The sequence below is a fragment of the Siphateles boraxobius genome, unplaced genomic scaffold (genome assembly GCF_051911475.1).
Source record: "Siphateles boraxobius isolate OS27281-9 unplaced genomic scaffold, OSU_SipBor_1 5, whole genome shotgun sequence".
Taxonomy (NCBI): Eukaryota; Metazoa; Chordata; class Actinopteri; order Cypriniformes; family Leuciscidae; genus Siphateles; species Siphateles boraxobius.
In genome coordinates, this window is record NW_027509141.1 from 6,801,890 (window position 1) to 6,822,756 (window position 20,867).

At 41.3% G+C, this 20,867-nt stretch overlaps 1 protein-coding gene across 1 annotated transcript in view; it reads right to left on the bottom strand.

Annotated features, from left to right (window-relative positions):
* LOC143711279 (uncharacterized) overlaps positions 1-16,078 on the bottom strand; it is a 549,769-nt gene extending 533,691 nt beyond the window's left edge. Inside the window, exons 1-3 of the mRNA XM_077202658.1 lie at positions 15,917-16,078; positions 15,688-15,808; positions 15,381-15,568 (exon numbers count right to left, since the gene is read on the bottom strand). Coding sequence (XP_077058773.1) covers positions 15,381-15,568; positions 15,688-15,808; positions 15,917-16,029 — 422 coding nt within the window. The 5' untranslated portion in view covers positions 16,030-16,078. The remainder of the gene's footprint in view (positions 1-15,380; positions 15,569-15,687; positions 15,809-15,916) is intronic.
* Positions 16,079-20,867: the final 4,789 nt, after the last annotated feature.

The window sequence follows — 20,867 nt, forward strand, 5'->3', positions numbered from 1 at the left end:
GTTGCTCGAGAGGCGTGCGACCTCATATATAGCAATTGTAAGTCGCTTTGGATAAAAGCGTCAGCTAAATGAATAAATGTAAATGTTACCATCCTCGATCTGTCAGTGGATCTCCAGCTTCCTGACGGACCGGCATCAGCGAGTGAGACTGGGGAAACACACATCCAGGACTCTCACAATCAGCACTGGCTCCCCCCAAGGGTGCGTTCTCTCCCCACTGGTCTTTTCCCTGTACACTAATGACTGCACTTCTAAAGACCCCTCTGTCAAGCTCCTGAAATTTGCCGACGACACCACTGTCATCGGTCTCATCCGAAACGGTGACGAGTCTGCTTACAGACTGGAGGTTGAGGCTGGAGGCTGTCTGGTGCAGTTATAACAACCTTGAGCTGAACACGCTTCAGGAGGAACAGCCCAGCAATCCCCCCACTCACCATCATGAACAGCACTGTGGAAGCAGTGGAGTCATTCAGGTTCCTGGGCACTACCATCTCTCAGGACCTGAAGTGGGACAATCACATTGACTCCATTGTGAAAAAAGTCCAGCAGAGACTGTACTTCCTTCGCAAGCTGAGGAAGTTTAACCTGCCACAGGAGCTGCTGATTCAGTTCTACTCAGCCGTCATTGAGTCTGTCTTATGCACATCCATCACTGTCTGGTTTGGTTCAGCTACCAAATCAGACATCAGGAGACTACAACGGACAGTCCGGACTGCGGAGAGGATTATTGGTGCCCCCACGCCAAACCTCCAGGACCTGTACTCTTCCAGAGTGAGGAAGAGAGCAGGTAAAATCACCACAGACTCCACTCACCCTGGACACCACCAGTTTGAACTGTTACCGTCAAGACGGCGACTCAGATCACTGGCCACAAGAACATCTCGGCACAGGAACAGTTTCTTCCCACAGGCCATTTCCCTCCTGAACAGTTAACACACCTCCCAAGGCATATGCCTTTAAGTGCAATACTCCAACTGTTTAGTGCAATATCCTAAAACTCAGGTGATACTTATATGTAGATTTATTTATTTATAATATTCAAAACACTGCAAATATGTTCTTAATCTGTAAATCTGAAAATGTCTATTCTGACTAAACCCAACTGTGATACTTTTATTCTCATATATTTATATTTTTTTATTCTTATAATTTGTAGTATTATGTTACTTGTTGTATTTGTATTTGTATATGTCCACTGGAAGCCTCAGTACCAAAACATATTCCTTGTGTGTGCAAGCACACTTGGCAATAAAGCTCTTTCTGATTCTGTGACAGTAAAGGACATTACCTGAGTCAATGTGCCGCATTCCAGTCCTTAACCAAAGACCAAGTGATTGACTGGATTAAGACTAATAACAGATGCTGGAAGTGTGGACGCAACCATAGAGCTGCACAGTGTACTCTAAAGAAACTCTGCCATCTTTGTAATGGAAAGCACCTCCAAATCCTCCATGAGGTCAACTTTAAGCCAGTGAAAGAAGGGACCTGTTCAGTCAGTTCAACTAGCAAAATGCTATACCTTGACCGCCCTCAAGGATTCAGCAGCGTCCTTCTGAAAGTGGTCAGAGTCATTCTGAAGCATAAGGGATAGAGCCTAGATACTTACGCTGTGCTTGATGATGGTTCTGAACGGACTATGCTGTTACCAGCGGCAGCCCGGAGGCTGGGACTTACAGGCCAGGCAGAGGACTTAGCCTTAAGAACTATAAGGCAGGACATCATTAAGCTTCGCGGTACTTCAGTGTCCTTTCAGATTTCAACTCCATCCCAACCTGGCAGGAGTTACAAAATAACGGGAGCCTTCACAGCAGAACTACTTAGCTTAGCTGAAAATTCTTACCCTGTTGCAGAGCTTCGGCGACGATACCAACATTTGAAAGGCTTACCATTACAGCCTATTCACAAAGCCTGTCCCCTGTTACTGATTGGAGCAGATCATCCTCATCTTATCACTCAGATTGAACCAGTCCGTCTCGGTCCACCTGGAGGTCCGGCAGCTGTCAAACAAGACTGGGTTGGTCTTTACAAGGCCCAGCAAGAGTATTTGGAGATAATGTGAAATCTCAACAGTGTCTGCACATTGCCATTAATCCCTCGATGACAGAGTTGTTCCAGAATGTTGAGAGACTCTGGCAAGCAGACGTGATTCCCAACAGAAATGAGAAATCTGTCACTCGGTCTAAGCAGGACCAAGAAGCCCTTGACTTGCTTCAGTCACAGACTGTCAGAGTACTGATCGATGGCGTAAGTCGCTATGCCACTCCTCTCCTGCGTAAGAAGGATATGCCCATACTTCATGCTCCTATGGAGGCAGTGCTTACTAACCTTAGGAACACAGAGAAACGCCTGGAGAAAGACCCCAGTAAAGCAGCCGCCAACCAACAAGAGATAAAGAAATTAGAGACCTCGGGCTATGTTGTCAAACTCCCACCTGAAACAGTTAATTCACAAAGTAAGTCATGGTTCATCCCTCACCACCTTGTGCAGCACAACGGTAAGAACCGCGTGGTTTTTAACTGTTAATTTGACTTTGAAGGCCATAACCTGAATAACTATCTGCTGCCAGGACCAGCCTTGGGCCCATCATTGCTAGGTGTATTCCTGTGCTTTCGTGAGCATCCAGTGGCAATAAGCGGGGATATTAAAGGCATGTTCCACCAAGTTCGTCTCCTCCCAGAAGACAGGCATCTTCTCTGTTTTTTATGGCGAGACATGGACAGATCTAAACCACCAGACATTTATGAATGGCAAGTGCTACCTTTTGGCACTACTTGTAGTCCGTGTTGTGCCATTTATGCTGTCCAGCGACATGTTTCAGATCATAGCACTCCTGATTACAATATCAGAACCACGGTAGAAAGGAATTTCTACGTGGACAATTGTTTGAAGAGCCTACCATCACCTCAAAAGGCAAGGCAGCTTGTAGACAGACTCTGCACCCTCTTTGCTAGTGGTGGGTTCAACCTTCGCCAATGGGCAAGTAATGATCCCAGTGTGGTGGACCACCTACCAACAGAAGCGAGATCCAGCAGGACCGAATTGTGGCTATCTCAAGATCGTACCGATGCTCAAGAACCGGCACTAGGTTTGAGGTGGTACTGCAAATCAGACCTTCTTGGGTATAAAACCAGTCCTGTCAAGTCTGGACCATGTACCCTTGGACACGTTTACAAGGAACTTGCAACCCAGTATGACCCCCTAGGCTTCATACTCCCCTTCACCACACAAACCAAGACTCTAGTTCAGAGATTATGGGACAAGCAACGAGACTGGGATGACACAAATCTACCTGACGACCTTTTGAGATCCTGGAGAGAATGGGAGGCGGAACTTCCTACGGTAGCAAGTATTTCACTACCCCGCTGTGTCACATCTTCAGACATTAATCATTCCCACAACACCAGACAGATTCACATCTTTTGCGATGCTTCTGAGCAAGCTTACGTGTATTCCAGCAGTAATCCAGCAGATGACCTCACCCGAGGTAAAACTCTTTCTCAGCTGTCAGTGCCCAACAGATGGAGCCAAGGACCATCGTTCCTGCTTGAGTCTGAGTCAATATGGCCTGTCTGTCCTCCTATACAACCACCAGAAATCAAAACAGAGAAGCGCAAAGGAATCTTCTGTGGACTTATGACGGAAGTAGTTGTTCCTGACATTCCCGACCCTACCACACACAACACCTGCAGCGAGTTAGTGAAGGCCACAGTTCAGGGGCTAAAAGATACAGGACCACAATCAGCAGTGGACTACGAAACTGCAGAATGGCATATCCTGCAGAAATCTCAAATTGATAGTTTTCCAGATGAATACAAACTGCTAAAAGCTGGCAAATCTGTACCTTCCACTAGTCGACTACTTGCTCTTGCCCCAGAATTTGACGACTCTTGTCAGCTTATAAGAGTTGGTGGTCGTTTACGTCGAGCTGAAGGACTAGAGCTGTCAGTTATACACCCTGTAGTTCTTGACCCACATCACTGGGTTACCAAGTTACTGATTCGAGAATATGATTTCCATTACACGAGAGTAGATGTTAAAACTTCATGCTGATTTGTACTCGCCAAGATAAGCACCAACTAAGACATAGCTTTACAGTAACCTATTCTTCTACATCCATTTACGCTTCTATCCATATGGTGATGTAAATCTCCTTCTGTCTAGTGTTAACACGTGTCAGCACACACAACGGCTGCAACCACAGTGCGGTCCCCCCATGACAACCGTCTGGATTGAGCTGAGTAGGGGACATCTCTAGGGTCGTCAAGTGGGCACCTTCCGTCCTCAGTGTTTTGTCGACTAGCCCACGACACCTCAAGAGGGCTCGACAGTGACTCTGGCGTCCCAGAGTCACCCCCCTCCGTCCCCCACTCAACTCAGCCCAGCTTACTGACCTCTACTTCCCACTTGCTGCTGAGACCTAACCACAATCTCTACGCAACCCAACCATACGCGCCAAACCGTTTGACTAAGGCTGTCAAGCCCCACTGGTTCGTTAATATGCAGTTTCAGTGGCAACGGTTCCGTATGGCATACCACCTACCACAAAACACAATATCTGCCCAACCACCCGTCATTCACGCAATATACACAGGAACGTAATGACTGTAAATACTATACAACCTATACAAATAAACCAACAGTTGCTGCTGAGACCTAACCACAATCTCGCAATCTCTCCGCAACCCAACCATACGCGCCAACCCGTTTGACTAAGGCTGTCGAGCCCCACTGGTGCGTTAATATGCAGTTTCAGTGGCAACGGTTCCGTATGGCATACCACCTACCACAAAACACAATATCTGCCCAACCACCCGTCATTCACGCAATATACACAGGAACGTAATGACTGTAAATACTATACAACCTATACAAATAAACCAACAAACTCTTCAAGTTTTCAAGAAACCTTAGCATGGCGGCCTGTACACAGCCAGCTAGAATCTTTCCGTCTCAACCACAGCCAGTTGCTGCTCTTTTCTGCTGCTTCAGATAAGTTCTTTACTGTGCGATGCAACTCCTGGCCACTGAATCCGTCGTCTCTGAGAAACCGGGTTGTAGAGTGTGCCACAAAACCCCGACAACCCACTTCCACTGGATAAACCTGGACTCTCCATCCTCGCTGTTCTGCTTCCGTGGCCAGATGAGCATACCGCAGTTTCTTCCTTTCATATGCCTCATCTACCGCATCCTCCCATGGCACTGTTAATTCTATCAGTTGAACAATGCGTGCTGATCTAGACCACAAAACAATATCTGGTCGTAGGTTAGTGGTGGCAATCTCAGGTGGAAAAATAAGCCGTTGATCAAGATCAGCCAGCATCTTCCAGTCCCTAGCAGCTTCCCGTTGTCCTGGGCGAGAATTGGTGTTAGCACCTTTTCTTGGTGGTTGCTCGCCTGGGCGGAGGAATATTGTCTTCTGCGTGTAATGTTTTGCTAGAACAGGCGGCAACTTATTGGTCATACTACGCTTGCCTTCCAATGCTAAAGCCAAACATCGCAATACTTGGTCATGGCGCCAAGTAAACCGACCCTGGCTAAGAGCCACCTTACATCCTGTCAAAATGTGCCTTAATGTGGCAGGTAATGAACATAAAGGACAAGAGGGATCCTCTCCTACCCAGTTTAGGTTCTGCAGTGATGGGAGAACATGATATGTTGACCTAATAAGGAAACTGATCCTACTCTCTTCCATTGACCAAAGGTCTTGCCAGCCCATTTTGCGTTGTTCCACACTCTCCCATCTCATCCACTCTCCCTGCTTGGCCTGGGAAATGGCCTTTATACATCTCATCCTCTCCTCCTGCTTTCGCACCTCGTTGACTACCAACTTCCTCCTTTGAGCTTGGCCTGCCTTGTGCCATTTAGGAGGAGCTAAACTGAGCCCAAAACCCCCTCTTCCATGCTGTACCTGTCCCACGATATCACCAATTTGAAGGTCAGCCTTTGCCTCTACTACAGATTTCTTTGCTGACCAGTTTTTAGAACAGGGGCTGCCTCCCTTACACATTTGTCGCGTGACTCTGCTAAAGTCATTTCCAGTCTGACCTTGGCACACTTAAACTCCTCGGTTAAAGCAGAGACTGGCAGCTGCAATACTCCTTTACTATAAAGTCCCACTCTGCTGAGGCAGCGTGGAACTCCCAACCATTTCCTGATATATGAACTTATTAACGCTTCCAGCTTATCCACTGTTGTCAAAGAAACCTCGTACACAGTCAGTGGCCACAGCAACCTTGGCAGTAGACCAAACTGAAAGTACCAGAGTTTCAGTTTGCCTGGTAGAGCACAGCTGTTTATTGTCTTCAACCCTTCCACTGCTTGTCGTCTAACTTCTACCACTCGAACTGTGTCCTTTAGATCCCCATCGTACCATCTCCCTAGACTCTTCACTGGCTTCTCAGAAACTGTTGGTATTGCCTCACCATTAATGAAGAATGTTTTATCTACTACCTTGCCTTTAATTATTGAGATGCTCCTTGATTTAGAGGGCTTAAACTGCATTCGTGCCCATTCAATATTATCTGTTAACTTCCCCAATAACCGATTAGTGCAGGCTACCGTTGTAGTCATGGTTGTCATGTCATCCATGTATGCTCTGATTGGTGGTAGTCGCATCCCAGAAGCCAAGTGCTCTCCTCCTACTACCCATTTTGATGCCCTAATGATTCTGGAGTTGAGAAACTAAATTGCAAATCTCCAAAATAGGCTTTCAATAAATTTGTTATCGACATCAGTACCCTGAAAAAATCAAATGATGCCCAAAGAAGCTCATGTGGCACTGAACCATATGCATTAGCCAAATCCAGGAATGTCACGTGTATCCTTCCTCCCCTTTTTAGCTGATTGAATTCGTTGCCAGATAACACTGATGTGTTCTAAGCATCCTGAGGATCCTGGAATGCCCGCTTTTTGAACTGAAGTGTCAATGAAGCCATTCTTTAATAGGTAGGTTGACAATCTCTGAGCAATAATGCTGAAGAAAATCTTGCCTTCGACGTTTAATAGTGAAATAGGGCGAAACTGACTGATGCTTGTAGCATCTTTTTCTTTGGGTATAAAGACTCCCCCTGCTCGGCGCCATGCTCTAGGTACAACCTGCTTTTCCCAAGCCACTTTTATCAATTTCCACAGAATTCGTAGAACTCCTGAAGCACTCTTGTACACTGTACGGAACTCCAATAGGCCCTGGAGATGATGAAGCCCTTGCCTTTCTCACAACCTGCTCTATCTCTTTCCACTTAGGTGCACAGACCTCCATTTGGTATTCTGGTGGATTGACAGGTGGGATGTCTGACGGAATTGACATAGGCTCATGCCTTTTTGCATCTGTATGCGTTTCCTCCAAATATCTCTCTAGCTCAACCCTAGATGCTTTTAAAGTGCCGTTCTTCTCACTGGTGAATAACTTCTTTACGAATTTGAATGGATCTTTATAGAAATTAGCCCTCGCACGCTCCTTTTTGTAGCGTTTCCGTAGGCGCTCAGCTCTGCGTAATGTTGCAAGCTTATCTTTTATGGCACTTTGTAAGAGATTGAGTCCCTACTTCTGACATTGTTCCGCTCTTTTCCATTGCTTCCTCAACTGTCTCGTTTCTCTAACTAACCCTTCAATGTTCTGCTGCCGTCTAGACAATCCAGGAGTAGTTTGTACTTTTTCCTTCCTTTTTTCCACACCAAACCTCTCACTTCCATATGCGTAAATAATGTCCCCAAATTTATCCAGCTTCTTTTCAACTGTACCAGTTAATCTTTCCAATGCAAAGCATAGATCTGTGTTTACCGTGTCCCATGCAGTTTTCTCACAAGCTCTTGGCCATCTAACTCCAGGCCTATGCCCGTTGAGGTTCTTTTCTCTCTTATGCTGGCTAGTCTGACCGGGTTCACAAGTATCAATGTGTTCATCACTAACTGTGCAAACCCTCATCTCCTCTATGACAGGGGTACTGATATCCTGCGAACTGTGGTTTGCTTCCTGTCGCTGGATTTCATTCGACTGACCTTACTGACTTCGTAAGAAGTACTGATCAATGCGAGGCCCTTGTCCCTTCTCCCTCAAGCATTTCATTTTCCCTTGATGAATCTTCAACCCCCTGACCGTTGTCGCCTTGCTCCAGCCACAGACACAAGCTTGGAGTTCAATGACTTTGCTAACTGCAGAACCTGAACTATTCTTTTTTGAAGTATTCTCCATACTCGTATCCGTTTCCATTCCAACGTCGTTAACCATGTTGTCCAACATTGAGTCATCTTCCGCCCCTGCTCTCGCAGACTCTAGGGGTATTTTTCTCTTTAATTTCTCAGAAGCCTTGGGCGGGTGTCTCCAGCATCTTGTAAACACAGAGCTGGATACTGCCGACAAGGGTAACTAACCCTTACCAGCCCCATTGGGGTCTCTTTCCTCCTGTCAGCTGTCTCTCCAGGCTGTCACAAGGTCTTTCCCTTGTTGCCAGCAGCACTATTCACTGCAGTCACTGGACGTATCCAGATCTTCATGATTTCCATTACACGAGAGTAGATGTTAAAACTTCATGCTGATTTGTACTCGGCTTTCGACAAGATAAGCACCAACTAAGACATAGCTTTAAAGTAACCTATGCTTCTACATCCATTGATAGTAAACTCTGATGATAGTAAACTCTGCCATCCAGGACCTGAAAGAGTCTTTGGAGAGATAAGGAGAAACCTTTGGATACTGAGGGGGCGAGAAGCTATACGTAAAGAACAACATTTGTGCAAAGACTGTCAAAAATGGAAGAACAAAGCAGTTATTCCCAGAATGGCAGATCTACCACCAGCTCGACTCAGACTGCTCAAACCCCCATTCTACAGTACAGGCATGGACTGTTTTGGACCATTCCAAATCAAGATTGGAAGACGATGTGAAAAGAGGTGGGGAATCATTTTTAAGTGTCTTACAACACGAAGCGTTCACCTAGACCTCCTCACATTCATTGATACTGATTCCTTTCTGATGGCCTTGATGAGATTTGTAGCTCACCGCGGCACACCTTCAGACCATGGCACAAACTTCCATGGAGGACAAAGAGAGTTGCATGAAGCCTTTACATCGCTCACTCCCCAAATCCAGCTACATTTAGCTAAACAGAAAATTTATTTCCATTTTAACCCACCTGGAGCCCCACACTTTGAAGGTGCATGGGAAAGAGAAATTAGGTCTGTCAAGACTGCCCTCCGGGTCACAGTCAGTTCCCAAGTTGTAACAGAGGAAGTTCTCCAAACAGTACTCATTGAAGTGGAAGGAATGCTTAATAGCAAGCCCCTTGGTTATATTTCCAGTAATGTAGCCGACCTTGACCCCGTTACACCAAATTACCTGCTTATGGGGCGGCCAGACAGCTCACTACCCTTTTTAGTTTATCCTGCTACCGAACTTATGGGCAAACGGAGATGGAGGCAGAGTCAAGTTCTGGCCGATCTGTTCTGGTTAAGTTTCATTCGTCACTACCTGCCTACACTACAGGTTCTGATGGCCATATCAGAGCTGCCGAGATTCAGGTTAAGGATAAGACCTACACCCGGCCTGTCTCCCGCCTGATCCCCCTTCCCTCATTCTCAGATTAAGAGGAACCTATCTGAGCCCCCTCAGACTGATTAATTAGCATAGCAATATTTGGGGTCGGCAGTGTTAAGAAGGATCCATCCAATCAGAGCGCTGTTTTCCGAATGACGTTAGTCAGTGCCTCGCAGTCAGCAAGAGACGAACTATGAATGCTCATATGCAGAATTTATATCTCCTTTTTCCTTTGGTAGTAGTCTTATGTGAGCGAGTTAATGACAAGAATACCACTCACTGTTACCATTCAACTGAATCATCAGTAAACTTCAAACTCTGGGTTCAACTGAGTCTTATGTGTTCTTGCCGACACACCAGTGCGGATACAAATCCACCTTTTCCAGCATAAATACAGTCCTTACCTAAATCTCCAGAACAATAAGACTTGCTAAAAATGCGTTCAAAATGATCACGATAAAACAGATCCTCGCGCACATTCGACCCGGAGACTGGTTTATAGCGGTGGATCTGAAAGACGCATACTTTCACAGACACTTACCGAGATTCGTGTTCGAAGGTGTCACGCTCCTCGTCCGTTCACGAAAAGTAGCCTACGCAGTGCTTTCCCCCTTGAGACTCAGTAGGGAGCGCGTTCTGGACTACCTAGATGACTAATGCATTTATAGCTAGTGCTGGGCGATAAATCGATTTTATCGATTAACTCGAATGTGTAGTTTACGCCGATTTTTTTGAATGAAAATCGTTTTTCTCTTTTACAACCGCCGACGCTCCCATCTGGGCTCCCGTAGTTCCGACCGGGCTCAGCGTTTGCCATGATAGAGATACACAAACAACATGGCAAATGAGCAAGACCGCGGCAGCAGAAGCACACCCGTCGAAAACATTTAGGCTACAAGCTGAATCTGCAGGGCTGCCAACTCTCACAAGTTCACTGTGAGAGACGCAATTCTGTCACTTTTTAAACGCTCTCACGCCACACATCCATTTTCGCACGCAGAGAAAAATCGCGAAGTAAAGAGGACACTGACACCGACAGACAAGACAGAGCAGGTTACTATCGATTTGAAACAGATTCTCAGCTCTCAGATTCTGTCCATTTTATCACAAAATTCAAACAATAAACACCGTTTTGGCGCTTGTAAATGTGACGTGAAAGAACGCTGGCAGATCTCAGTTCAAGCGGCATGTGAACCAAACATCTGTTACTCTTTACTACAAACTTACTGAGATGTAATAAAATCGATCGACCAGTGTTTTTCAACAGCGGAAAGATGTCCATAAAACAGCTGGAGAACAACATATGTCACGTAACGTTACATTTACCTCAGGATGCCTTTTAATGACCCATAGCACGCATGTTAGTTAGACGCATTATAAAATAAAAAACGCATTATATTTAATTTGAGTTGGTTTTAACCTTTAATAATACCAGCTGACAGGGCTTTCTGTATGTTTACAGCATTAGGTGATTTTTTTTTTTTTTTTTTTTGGGAGAACAATTAACACATTAACGTATCTACTGTACCTATTTATCCAAAGGAATTTATATTGAATCAAGATCAGAATCAAATCACAAGAATTGAATTGAAATTGTGAAATTTGTGTTAAGCAATAATAAAAACAGTAGCATACCAGTAAACTTAATAAAATTATGTTTAGTTACCAAATAATTTGACAATCACCGCAAGTTTTTTGTTTTTTTACATATCCCCCCAATCCCAATCCACCCATTTTATTTTACGTTACATTTTCATTGTTTTCAAAGACAGGGCCTGTCCTCTTATCTTTTTGGCTTGTTGTTTCTGATTGCACCTTAATCGAGATCAAATCCCAGAAGGGAATATTAAAACAAAATAAAGTTAAAACTTGTTTTGAACAATTTCTTTGTCATCTGCAGATTGATTTTAAGTAGGGAGAGAAAAAAATCGATTTAAATCGTGAATCGGATTTCTTGTGGAAAAATCGGGGATTTTTTTTTTAGGCCATATCGCCCAGCCCTATTTATAGCACAACCTTCTGTGTTTCGCGTCTTTTCAGCATTCGGTGGTTTCAGCTGTCTGCCCTATTATTGTGCTTGTGCACTTCGCTCGTCCCACGGATTTATTCCGGACGCTGTGATTGTATTTGTAACCTGCTTGTAAAAGCTAGTCTGATGTTGTATGCACCAGCACTTCTTGCTTCCTTATGTTGTATGCACCAATATACCCTTGTTGCTTCATTATTATCACTCCCTGTGATATAGTAGTCCGGCATCGGCTCGACCGGGTTCAGGGCGCTGCTGAAGGCGCCGGCGAAGGTTTGGCATTCTGCCAGCTAGTTGCATGATTGTTTCAACCAGGTCCGGTATCCGAACTGGGTGAGGCGGGGCTTTTTGTTATTTGTTGTATTCACCTGATTTGGCATGTGTAACATTTTTCTGTCATCTCTGCATATATCCTTTGCGATCGTTATCGCACGTTTGTCGATGAAGCGGGTTCAGACCATGCTAAATGTTCTGACCGCATTAGTGCAGGACAAAGCTCTGAGGACATCAGAAGACAGGGATTGATGGCAGCTGTACACAGCTCTACACAGGCTACATCATAATGTAAATTTTAATGGAGAGTAAAACAAAGGCAGACCACCGTATGATCTGGTAGGTAGCATTATTTGATAGAACGCCGGCACCGTAACTTCATATTGACGCGCGGCTAAACAAAGGCAGAGTACCGTAACTCAAGCGTGAGCATTCCAAAACAAAGCCAAAGAGCCGTAACTGGTGGTACGGTGTTCTGCCTTGGTTTCTCATGGGCTTTTGGAAGTTAAGGTTAAGACAACCCATTATTTTCTCGAAAAAACAACGGATTTGACTCAAGCTACTTATCCAAATGATAAAGGAGGTCTTGAATGTGCCAAAAATAGAAATAACTCATTTTGGAGTTCAATGACTTTGCTAACTGCAGAACCTGAACTATTCTTTTTTGAAGTATTCTCCATACTCGTATCCGTTTCCATTCCAACGTCGTTAACCATGTTGTCCAACATTGAGTCATCTTCCGCCCCTGCTCTCGCAGACTCTAGGGGTATTTTTCTTAAATTAAATTAAATAGTGTATAATTCCAGGTGAGACTACGGGTTTGTACACATGATGTTTGATTTGAGCTTAGAGTAAAACAGCGTCTGCAAAATCTGAAGCGTCATCATGATTGTTGTGAGGATCGTTATGAGAAGGCTGAATGTACATCCAAGCCTAAATCAAACCATCTGGTAATTATAAGTATTAAACTTTAGTATTTTAATGTTACATGAACATTATCTCTATAACATAAATTAGCCTAGCCTTTTAAGAGTAGCTTAATTTCTTACTCCAAAGATTTAAGAGAAATGTTTCTCAGATGGTTAATCTGAGAAACATTGACATCTAAATGTATTTAAAATTATATTTAAAAAGATATATTTGTTTTTGCTTTCAATCTGATGCTAAATTAAGTGGAGATTATTAATTTGTCTATAACATGTAGAATAGATATGATGCAAATTATTTACGTATCCTAGGTACAGTGCGTATCAAATATGCACAAACTGGCATTGGGGGAATACAAACGCTATCTCGGCTGCAGTCTGAATGGAAGCGGTGTGATGTGAATTTGCGACAATCAGCATTAAGTGGATATAACTTGGGGTGAACATTTCTGTTTGATGAAAATTATTAATCATTTCAAATGTTGGACCTCCCTCAGTCGATGATATTGTATGCACAATGTGATGGTACTAGGAGAACAATATTCTAGCTCTTATTAAATGTTTAACTTATTGATGGAGAGATGCTTTTCTCTCCATTTTCCTTTAGATCTTTAATGACATGACTGATGATGTTACGGACTATGATGATGCCAACTATGTTCCAGATTCAAGTGGCAACAGGTTCTGCACCAAAATACAACAAACCACATTCCAGCCAATCACCGACAAGATGGCTGGCATTTTGTATCGCAAGGACGAATTCTACCAGAAGTGTTTCTTTTGCATAAGCTCATAAGAATTTTCAATATATCAGCTGCAACTAAGAACCTAATATGAAAAAAATATTGTAAAAACATGCTGTTTTGTTTGGTATTTACTTGGAATTTCAACAGAAGTGTCACCATGCAGGAACTCATAGTGCACCTTTCATGAGCTACGACCCCTTTTGAGTTAGCTTTTATATATCTCTGAGCCACTCAGTTTTACTAGATTTTATCAACCTGTAAATGTGAAAAAGGTTTACTGAACATTGAGCATGACTATATTGTACACCACTGCTTCTAATGTAGAAAGAAATTTCAAACATTTAAACAGCAGCCAAGTTGCAAATATGCACCCTATTTTTTATTCTTTATAAGTCATTTAAATATGAAAATTTAATGTGTAACTATGGGCTTCACAAATCACTTAAACATGAAATGACAGTGTTTGTTGCTATGACCTCATAAGTAGCATAAAAATCAAGTCTGCCCAAAATATAGCCTTAGCCAAAATCTCAACAGATGGATCTATTCCTTGAAGCATTGGTAGGAAATTATTTGATAACAAGGTCTGTTGGACCTTGGGAAAGGCATGTCCTAATATTTCATGTTTTTTTCACAAGTCCTGATATATCATGAAAATATGTGTGTGTGTGTGAGGCACATATTTTGTAGTCATTGTACCCAATATTTATTGATATCAAACTGTTTAAAGACGAATGTAGTGCCCAGCACAGCATTCTCTGTCACCAAGGTATAGTTTCTTCAATTTTTACCACAATGAAGAAATGAAAACAAAAAAGCAGTTGATTATAAAAAATCGACTATAGGCTATCCGGATAGGTGCAATCAATTATAGTGAAATTAAATATAACAACTTAAAAAACACCATTTGTAAAGTATTAAAGGCTACATGGAAACAAATATGTTAAAATATACATATGAATATAAATGTATCCCTCCTGTCCCTCCCACCCCAGAACACCATCCAGTCAAAAGCGGGTCATGTGATCATTTTTATTTAGAAATTAGTTTTTCCAGGCACATCTGGCTCTTAATCTTGTTGTGGGTTCGACTCATCTTTGTCAGAAGGTTACACTCTCGCAAGTCGAAAAAAGTCCCGAACCTGGAGGGAAAATTACAATAACCAAAAAAGTTATTGACCAAAGCAGTTGTGAAAAAAACACCAGCTTGCGTGTTGCATTTTATCACACATTCCTGTTTGCCGATCTTTACTGTACCTCATTTTCATTTTAAAATTAATTTCAACAAGAAATACAGATTCTTTCAAGATTGCCAGAAGTATTTGTGCATTATTACCACTTCCATCTGCTTGATGGGGTCCTTCAACTTGGAGAAGCTCTCCTGACGGGGACCGTGTGTGACTATTGAATCTTTTTTGGACCCAGGCCGTCAAATGAGAGTACTGGAGTTCCTCCTGTAAATCTTGACTTGATTCCATTTCCTGTAGAACACATGAATAGTGTGTAATCTTATGAGACAGAACTGTACAGAAGACACAGTGACATCAGTGTGTCTTTATATGTAAATGTGTTTGTGTGTATTTGCCAATTTTTCTACTTTAGTACAAAAGCTCCTGATCTCTGCCTGTTGCTTTAAGATCATAAGCTCTGACTGTTTCATTTCCTTAAACAACTGTATTAGTTCTATTTTCTTTTCCTCCATCTCTTTCCTCTCTGCTGCCTGCTCTTCTAGCCTTTCCTTCTGGAAACACTGCGAACTCATTTCCAGTGTTCTTAAGATCAAATGTCATTACATGTGGGGTTGATCCTACATTACACTGATGATCATCACAGAAGCTTTATCGCTTTGTGTCATAAAGATATGTATTTTTATTTTACCACATAGCAAAGTCTTTCAAAATCTGCTTTAGTAGTTTGTGGAGTGTTTCAGGTGGCATGTCTTCCGACAAGTCTAAACTCCAGTCCTCAAAGTCTGACAGAATTGCATCTGGAAAATCAGGGCTGCAGTAACGACCAAAGCTCTCCAAGTAAACGTCCGCCATCTTCTTAAAGATCTTCTGTCTCATCTGGTGAGATAAAGCAAAATTATGATATCACAAGTGACAGATCAGCTGTACAGTCTTTTATTACATTTGGATGTGTGTGATGCTGTGATGGCTTTAAATCGGACACATTGTGCACTTACGTTCGTTTTTCTAGAGATGTTGTCGCTCCTCACTAGGTAGTTTGGTATTTTTAGTTCCTCTTGCTGTTGTTCAATGAGGTTGTTGTTCACCTCCTCTTCACTGCGGTCTGCCTTCTCTTTCCTGCACACAAACACACAAAGCAAAAACAGGGTCAAAACACTGTCGTCAGTTCCCACAGATCAGAAATTATGGAGAAATCAAACCCATCATTGTGCACAAGAAACTTACATCTTTTCCTTTTCACACTTAAAGACCTTGTTCTCTTCCTGCATTTCTTTTGTTAAGTTCACATATTCCCTCATTATAGCTTCTGAAAGTCCCATCATCAGCACACGGTCCATCTCCTGTTCCTCTTCAGGTTCTGTCTCTTCACATTTTATTAGTAGTACACTGACTTTTCTGAAAGAGATTACAGTAACAGATGGATATGAATAATGTTATCAGAAGCAGTATCTTCAGTATATGCAAAAATAGAAAAACATCAATTGTGCAGATTGACATGTCAGTACTATTGTGCTGACCTTCCAAGAGCTTTAAGTTCTTCTTCTGTTTCTAGCGGTCTCCTGTTCACATCCTGAACCCTGAAACATGTCAAAATGAAAATCAGTGTCTGGCAAACAGAGCTTTATAAAATGAAACAGGATTATTTTTTACAAACCAACTTTCAACAGTGATGGAAAAGTAATTACGCTTGTTAGGCCTCTGGTGCATTCTGGACTTTTAACCAGGCTTCAAAATCGGCCCAATCATTTCCTGCCTTCAGCTCTCTTTCAGACATGGCACTTTTCTTCTCAGATATACGTTGGGCCCGAAGAAGGGCTTCTTTTCATTTCTTCACACAAAAGAAAAACCTAATCCAAACAATTTACAAGCAGTAAATATTTCATATTTCAAAATATCATATTTATTTGATTCACTTACTTCATAGCACTTTTGTCGTGAAAGCTCAGCCTTGCGTTGATCAGCCATGATCCCGTATTGAACTGAAGTCGTCTTCCTGTAAACTGGTGGGTGTGGACTCAGCCCTGCATAAAACATCACATTTATTTCATGTTAATATGGTTCTCATGAAGGAACGTATGTTTACTTCATACTCAAAGTGATATGTTTTGAATTTAAATGTACCAAACAGGTTTCAGATTGCTGGACTAGCTCACCTCTGGCATCCTGTCCTGGCGAGCGAGCTCCTGTTGATGATAAATAAGAGTAAGAAAACACCTTAATAGGCTTACTGAAACCCAATATATGAACGTAGGCTAATATTAAAAACGACCGATGATAGTTGAAAAAACATTCAATAGCCTACTATGATAGCAATTCCTTCTGGGTGTCTTTGAGGCGGTGGCCCGTCTGCTATTCCACGTGTTCCCTGTCAGAAAACAAATGGATAATTCGGTAAATTAAATTTAACAGAATTTATCAATTTGTTGCCTGCTGTGGTTGTTTTAATTCACATCCTATCTAAAAAAAAATATTAACGTTTTTGGTTTAATATATTCTTAATAATATAAGACTCTCAATGATCTAAATTTATGATGGTTTATATTTTATTTGTTCATTATTTATTTTGTTGGATTTTAGTTGGACTTGGTCAGAACTGTTCAAAAATAGTTATCTGCATGATGCCTGCTGCCTTTGGGCTCAGTGATGTTGAATTTAAATGTCATGTAAAATAAAGATGTTTATGTTACATTGTGATGTAATGGTGTTTTCTGGAAGGGACTAAAGAACAAAGAATTTTTATCAGCTGAAAGGCAGAATACAAATGTTTTTATTAACCCTTAAACAGGCAAGAGTGGAAAATGCTAAGCAAAAAATAATTTCATGTCATTTTTTATATCATCTGGATAATAAATAAAACATAACCAAAATCATTTTTTTTTTAAATTGATATATTTTGGATTTTATGAGTTGTGTCTCCTGAGTCACGTATAAAAAAGGACCACTGTTACTGCCACTGCATGTTTAAAACAATTTTATCCCATATTTCACCTGATCTAATCTTGAGAAATGATATATCATTCGAAAGCTTACGACATTGGGTATCGTCATGTTTCATAATTTATAATCAAAACACATATTGCCAGAAAGGTTTGAGTCTCAAGGTTACATATTTTGTGACAGAAGTGATATTTGGACAGAAATGTATTAATTTGTAATGGCAGAATGCATACAATTAAACTCAATGGAATGTACGTCATCCGGTGGCTATTTTTAGTATTATGCTTAAACAAAATCTCATGGGAACTTCAATTTTTGTGATATCAACTTCAAATTTGGAACACAACTTGGTTAGATATATGGCTTTGATTTTATAGTAGTTTTATAGTAAAATATTTATATAGTAATATATAGTATATTGATTTACTGTAAGTTTAAACTTCCATAACTTTTTCATACTTTCATTTTTTTGAAGTGCTTTCACTTCAACAATAATCTGCTGAATGTTTTCTTTTCCAAACTTTGGTCTATATTCCAAAGCATTCTTGAAATACAATCATTTAAGTTTGAATAGTGCATTTTAAATAGAGCTAGTTTAATCCCTTTTTTTATACCCTAATCAGGCAATGTAACTCAGGAGTCACATACATTTCAAAACGTGTTAAATAACAACATGAACAACATATTACTTAATTTTCTCCTTCAGCACCTTAAGACAGTGTTCACAATTAATGTTAGCAGTATTCTTTTTTTAAAAAAAATTTTTTCCGAAGAAAACTAAGTTTAATATATATTTACTTATCTCAAAATCTGAATGTTCTGCACCACTGGCAGCCATGTTGGATTTAGGTCAGGCTGACTAATTGATCACAAAAAATTTGAAGCAAATGATGTGACCAGCATACTCAAGACAGACCAGACTGGCATAAGTGATAAAAGGATTTGATGAAAAAATCGTTCTTATGCCCCAAAAAAGACAATAAAAACGATGTGTGTCTCGTGAGTCACATTGCCTGTTTTAGGGTTAAAGGGATAGTTCACCCAAAAATGAAAATTCTGTCAGTATTGACTCACCCTCATGTTGTTCCAACCCCGTAAGACCTTCGTTCATCTTCAGAACACAAATTATGATATTTTTGATTAAATCTGAGAGCTGGATCACTCCTCCATAGGCTTCTATGGGATTGAAACTTGCCAGCCCTGAAAAGTTATTAAAGATATCGTTAAAATAGTCCAAGTGACTACAGTGACTCAATCTTAAGTTTATCAAGCGACGAGAATACTTTTTGTGCGCAAAAAAAACAAAAATAACGACTTTATTTCAACTATTAATTTCCTTCTCTGTGGGCCTCGAGTCAGTTCACTAGTGTAAAAGCGTAGAACTTCTGTTGTTGTACGTCACACGCATTACACACATGACCAGCGTCGGCCAATAGTGAGCCTACGTGTGACAGAGAAGGAAATGAATTTCGAAGAAAAAACGATTTTTTTGTCCCACTCCGCCCCTGCACACAATTATGCCAAAATATCCGTTTTTTCGAGTTTCCCCATAAGATCAGTCTTAAATTAATTAAATAAAGTATCAAAATGAATGTAAAGAGTGTGAGATCTGCGTCTCTGTCAGCAGTGGCATGTCTTAAAGTGACAGCAGTTTTCATTCATAAAAATGGGCCATTAAACAAATATTTAAAATATACTCTATGTTGTTTTTGCAACTGTAAAATTATTACATTATAAAATTTAACTTTAATGTTTACAATTACGATTAATCACATAGAAAATGTGATTAATCTAGTTAATTTTCCCCCATTGATTTACAGCAATATATATATATACATATTTGTGCTTTTTTTCTTTCTTGCATTTTTTCACAGGTATGGAAGTTAAGTGGCATTGTATAATCTTCTGTCAGTGGGATCGTACCCATCAAGATATGATAAGTCCAAAAGGCAGAACATTCGAAGATATGCACTTAAATTCAACCTAAAGGGTAGTTATTTTAACTTTAAATTTGTAGCAAAACCCAAGCCAGACAAAGGTGAAGCGTACTGATGATGTTCAGCCGTCAGGCTTGTTTTGAAACACAAATCTATTTTTTCCTTTCTTACACCTTTTCTTCATGAAACACCGTAAGAGCTACAAGACAGATAAATAACATAAAATTAGCTCTTACAAACAAACATTAAGCAACATTAACCTTACAAATAACCATTTATAAAAACCTTTCTGTGACGTACGTTACCGCAGTCAGTATTAACAATGCTAAAAATCTTATGTTAGCATGACTTCACATGGCACAAGTGAAAATAATACATTTAAACACTTCTTCACAGTTGAATAGATTAACCTACGTATTACTGCGCATGAACATTAAACAAATCAAACACACAATACCTTGTTCCCGTTCCAGCTAGGAGCTTAATTATCCTTTAAAGAGCCTTATACGATTTCAGAGCGAAATGTGATTTTCATCCTTACTTCATTAGGTGTGTCTCACTAACTAGTCCCCTCTTTTAGATGCGAAATTAACGTTCCACTAGGAGGCATATGGATGCTTCTCCATGGGCCTGGTCCAGTGGGATTTCCCTTCACGATATCTGTATGGCGGCAGGCTGGGCCTCTCCGTCTACATTTATAAGGTTCTATAACCTGGAAGTTCCCGCGCTCCAAGCTAGACTGTTGTCAGTTTAGTTTATCCGCTCAGTTCTGCCAGACTCGCTTCCGCGGACTGCAAAGTTTTCAGTTCAGGCAGGCTATTGCCTCCCCTGACTGTTATACAATTAGGGCTGAAACGATTCATCGACTTACTCGATTAACTCGATTACAAAAATTCCTTGAGGCAAAAACTCTGCCTCGAATCCTCGTTAAATTCCTATTACGCGCAGGGATCACACCATAGCGCGTGATACATTTTGAATTTAGTTGGCGCGATGGCGGAGAGTAAAGATGTCAAACTTACAAACTTAAAAAGGACAACAAGGTGCAATGTGTCTACTGCAAAGTAGACCTGGCATACCGCAACAATTCGACTTCAATGATTCAGCATCTGAAATGAAAACACCCACTCCATGCTGTTTCACCAAGCGTCGCTGAAACAAGGTAACGTAGCCTAAGCCTATACATTGATGTTTGCTGATTTTAATCCCATACTGTATTTGTAGCGATGTCGTGATGCGGTTTGACTAGATATGATGTTTAGCTTTGATGTTTTTAAGTAGTAAAAATGTATTCACGTTCA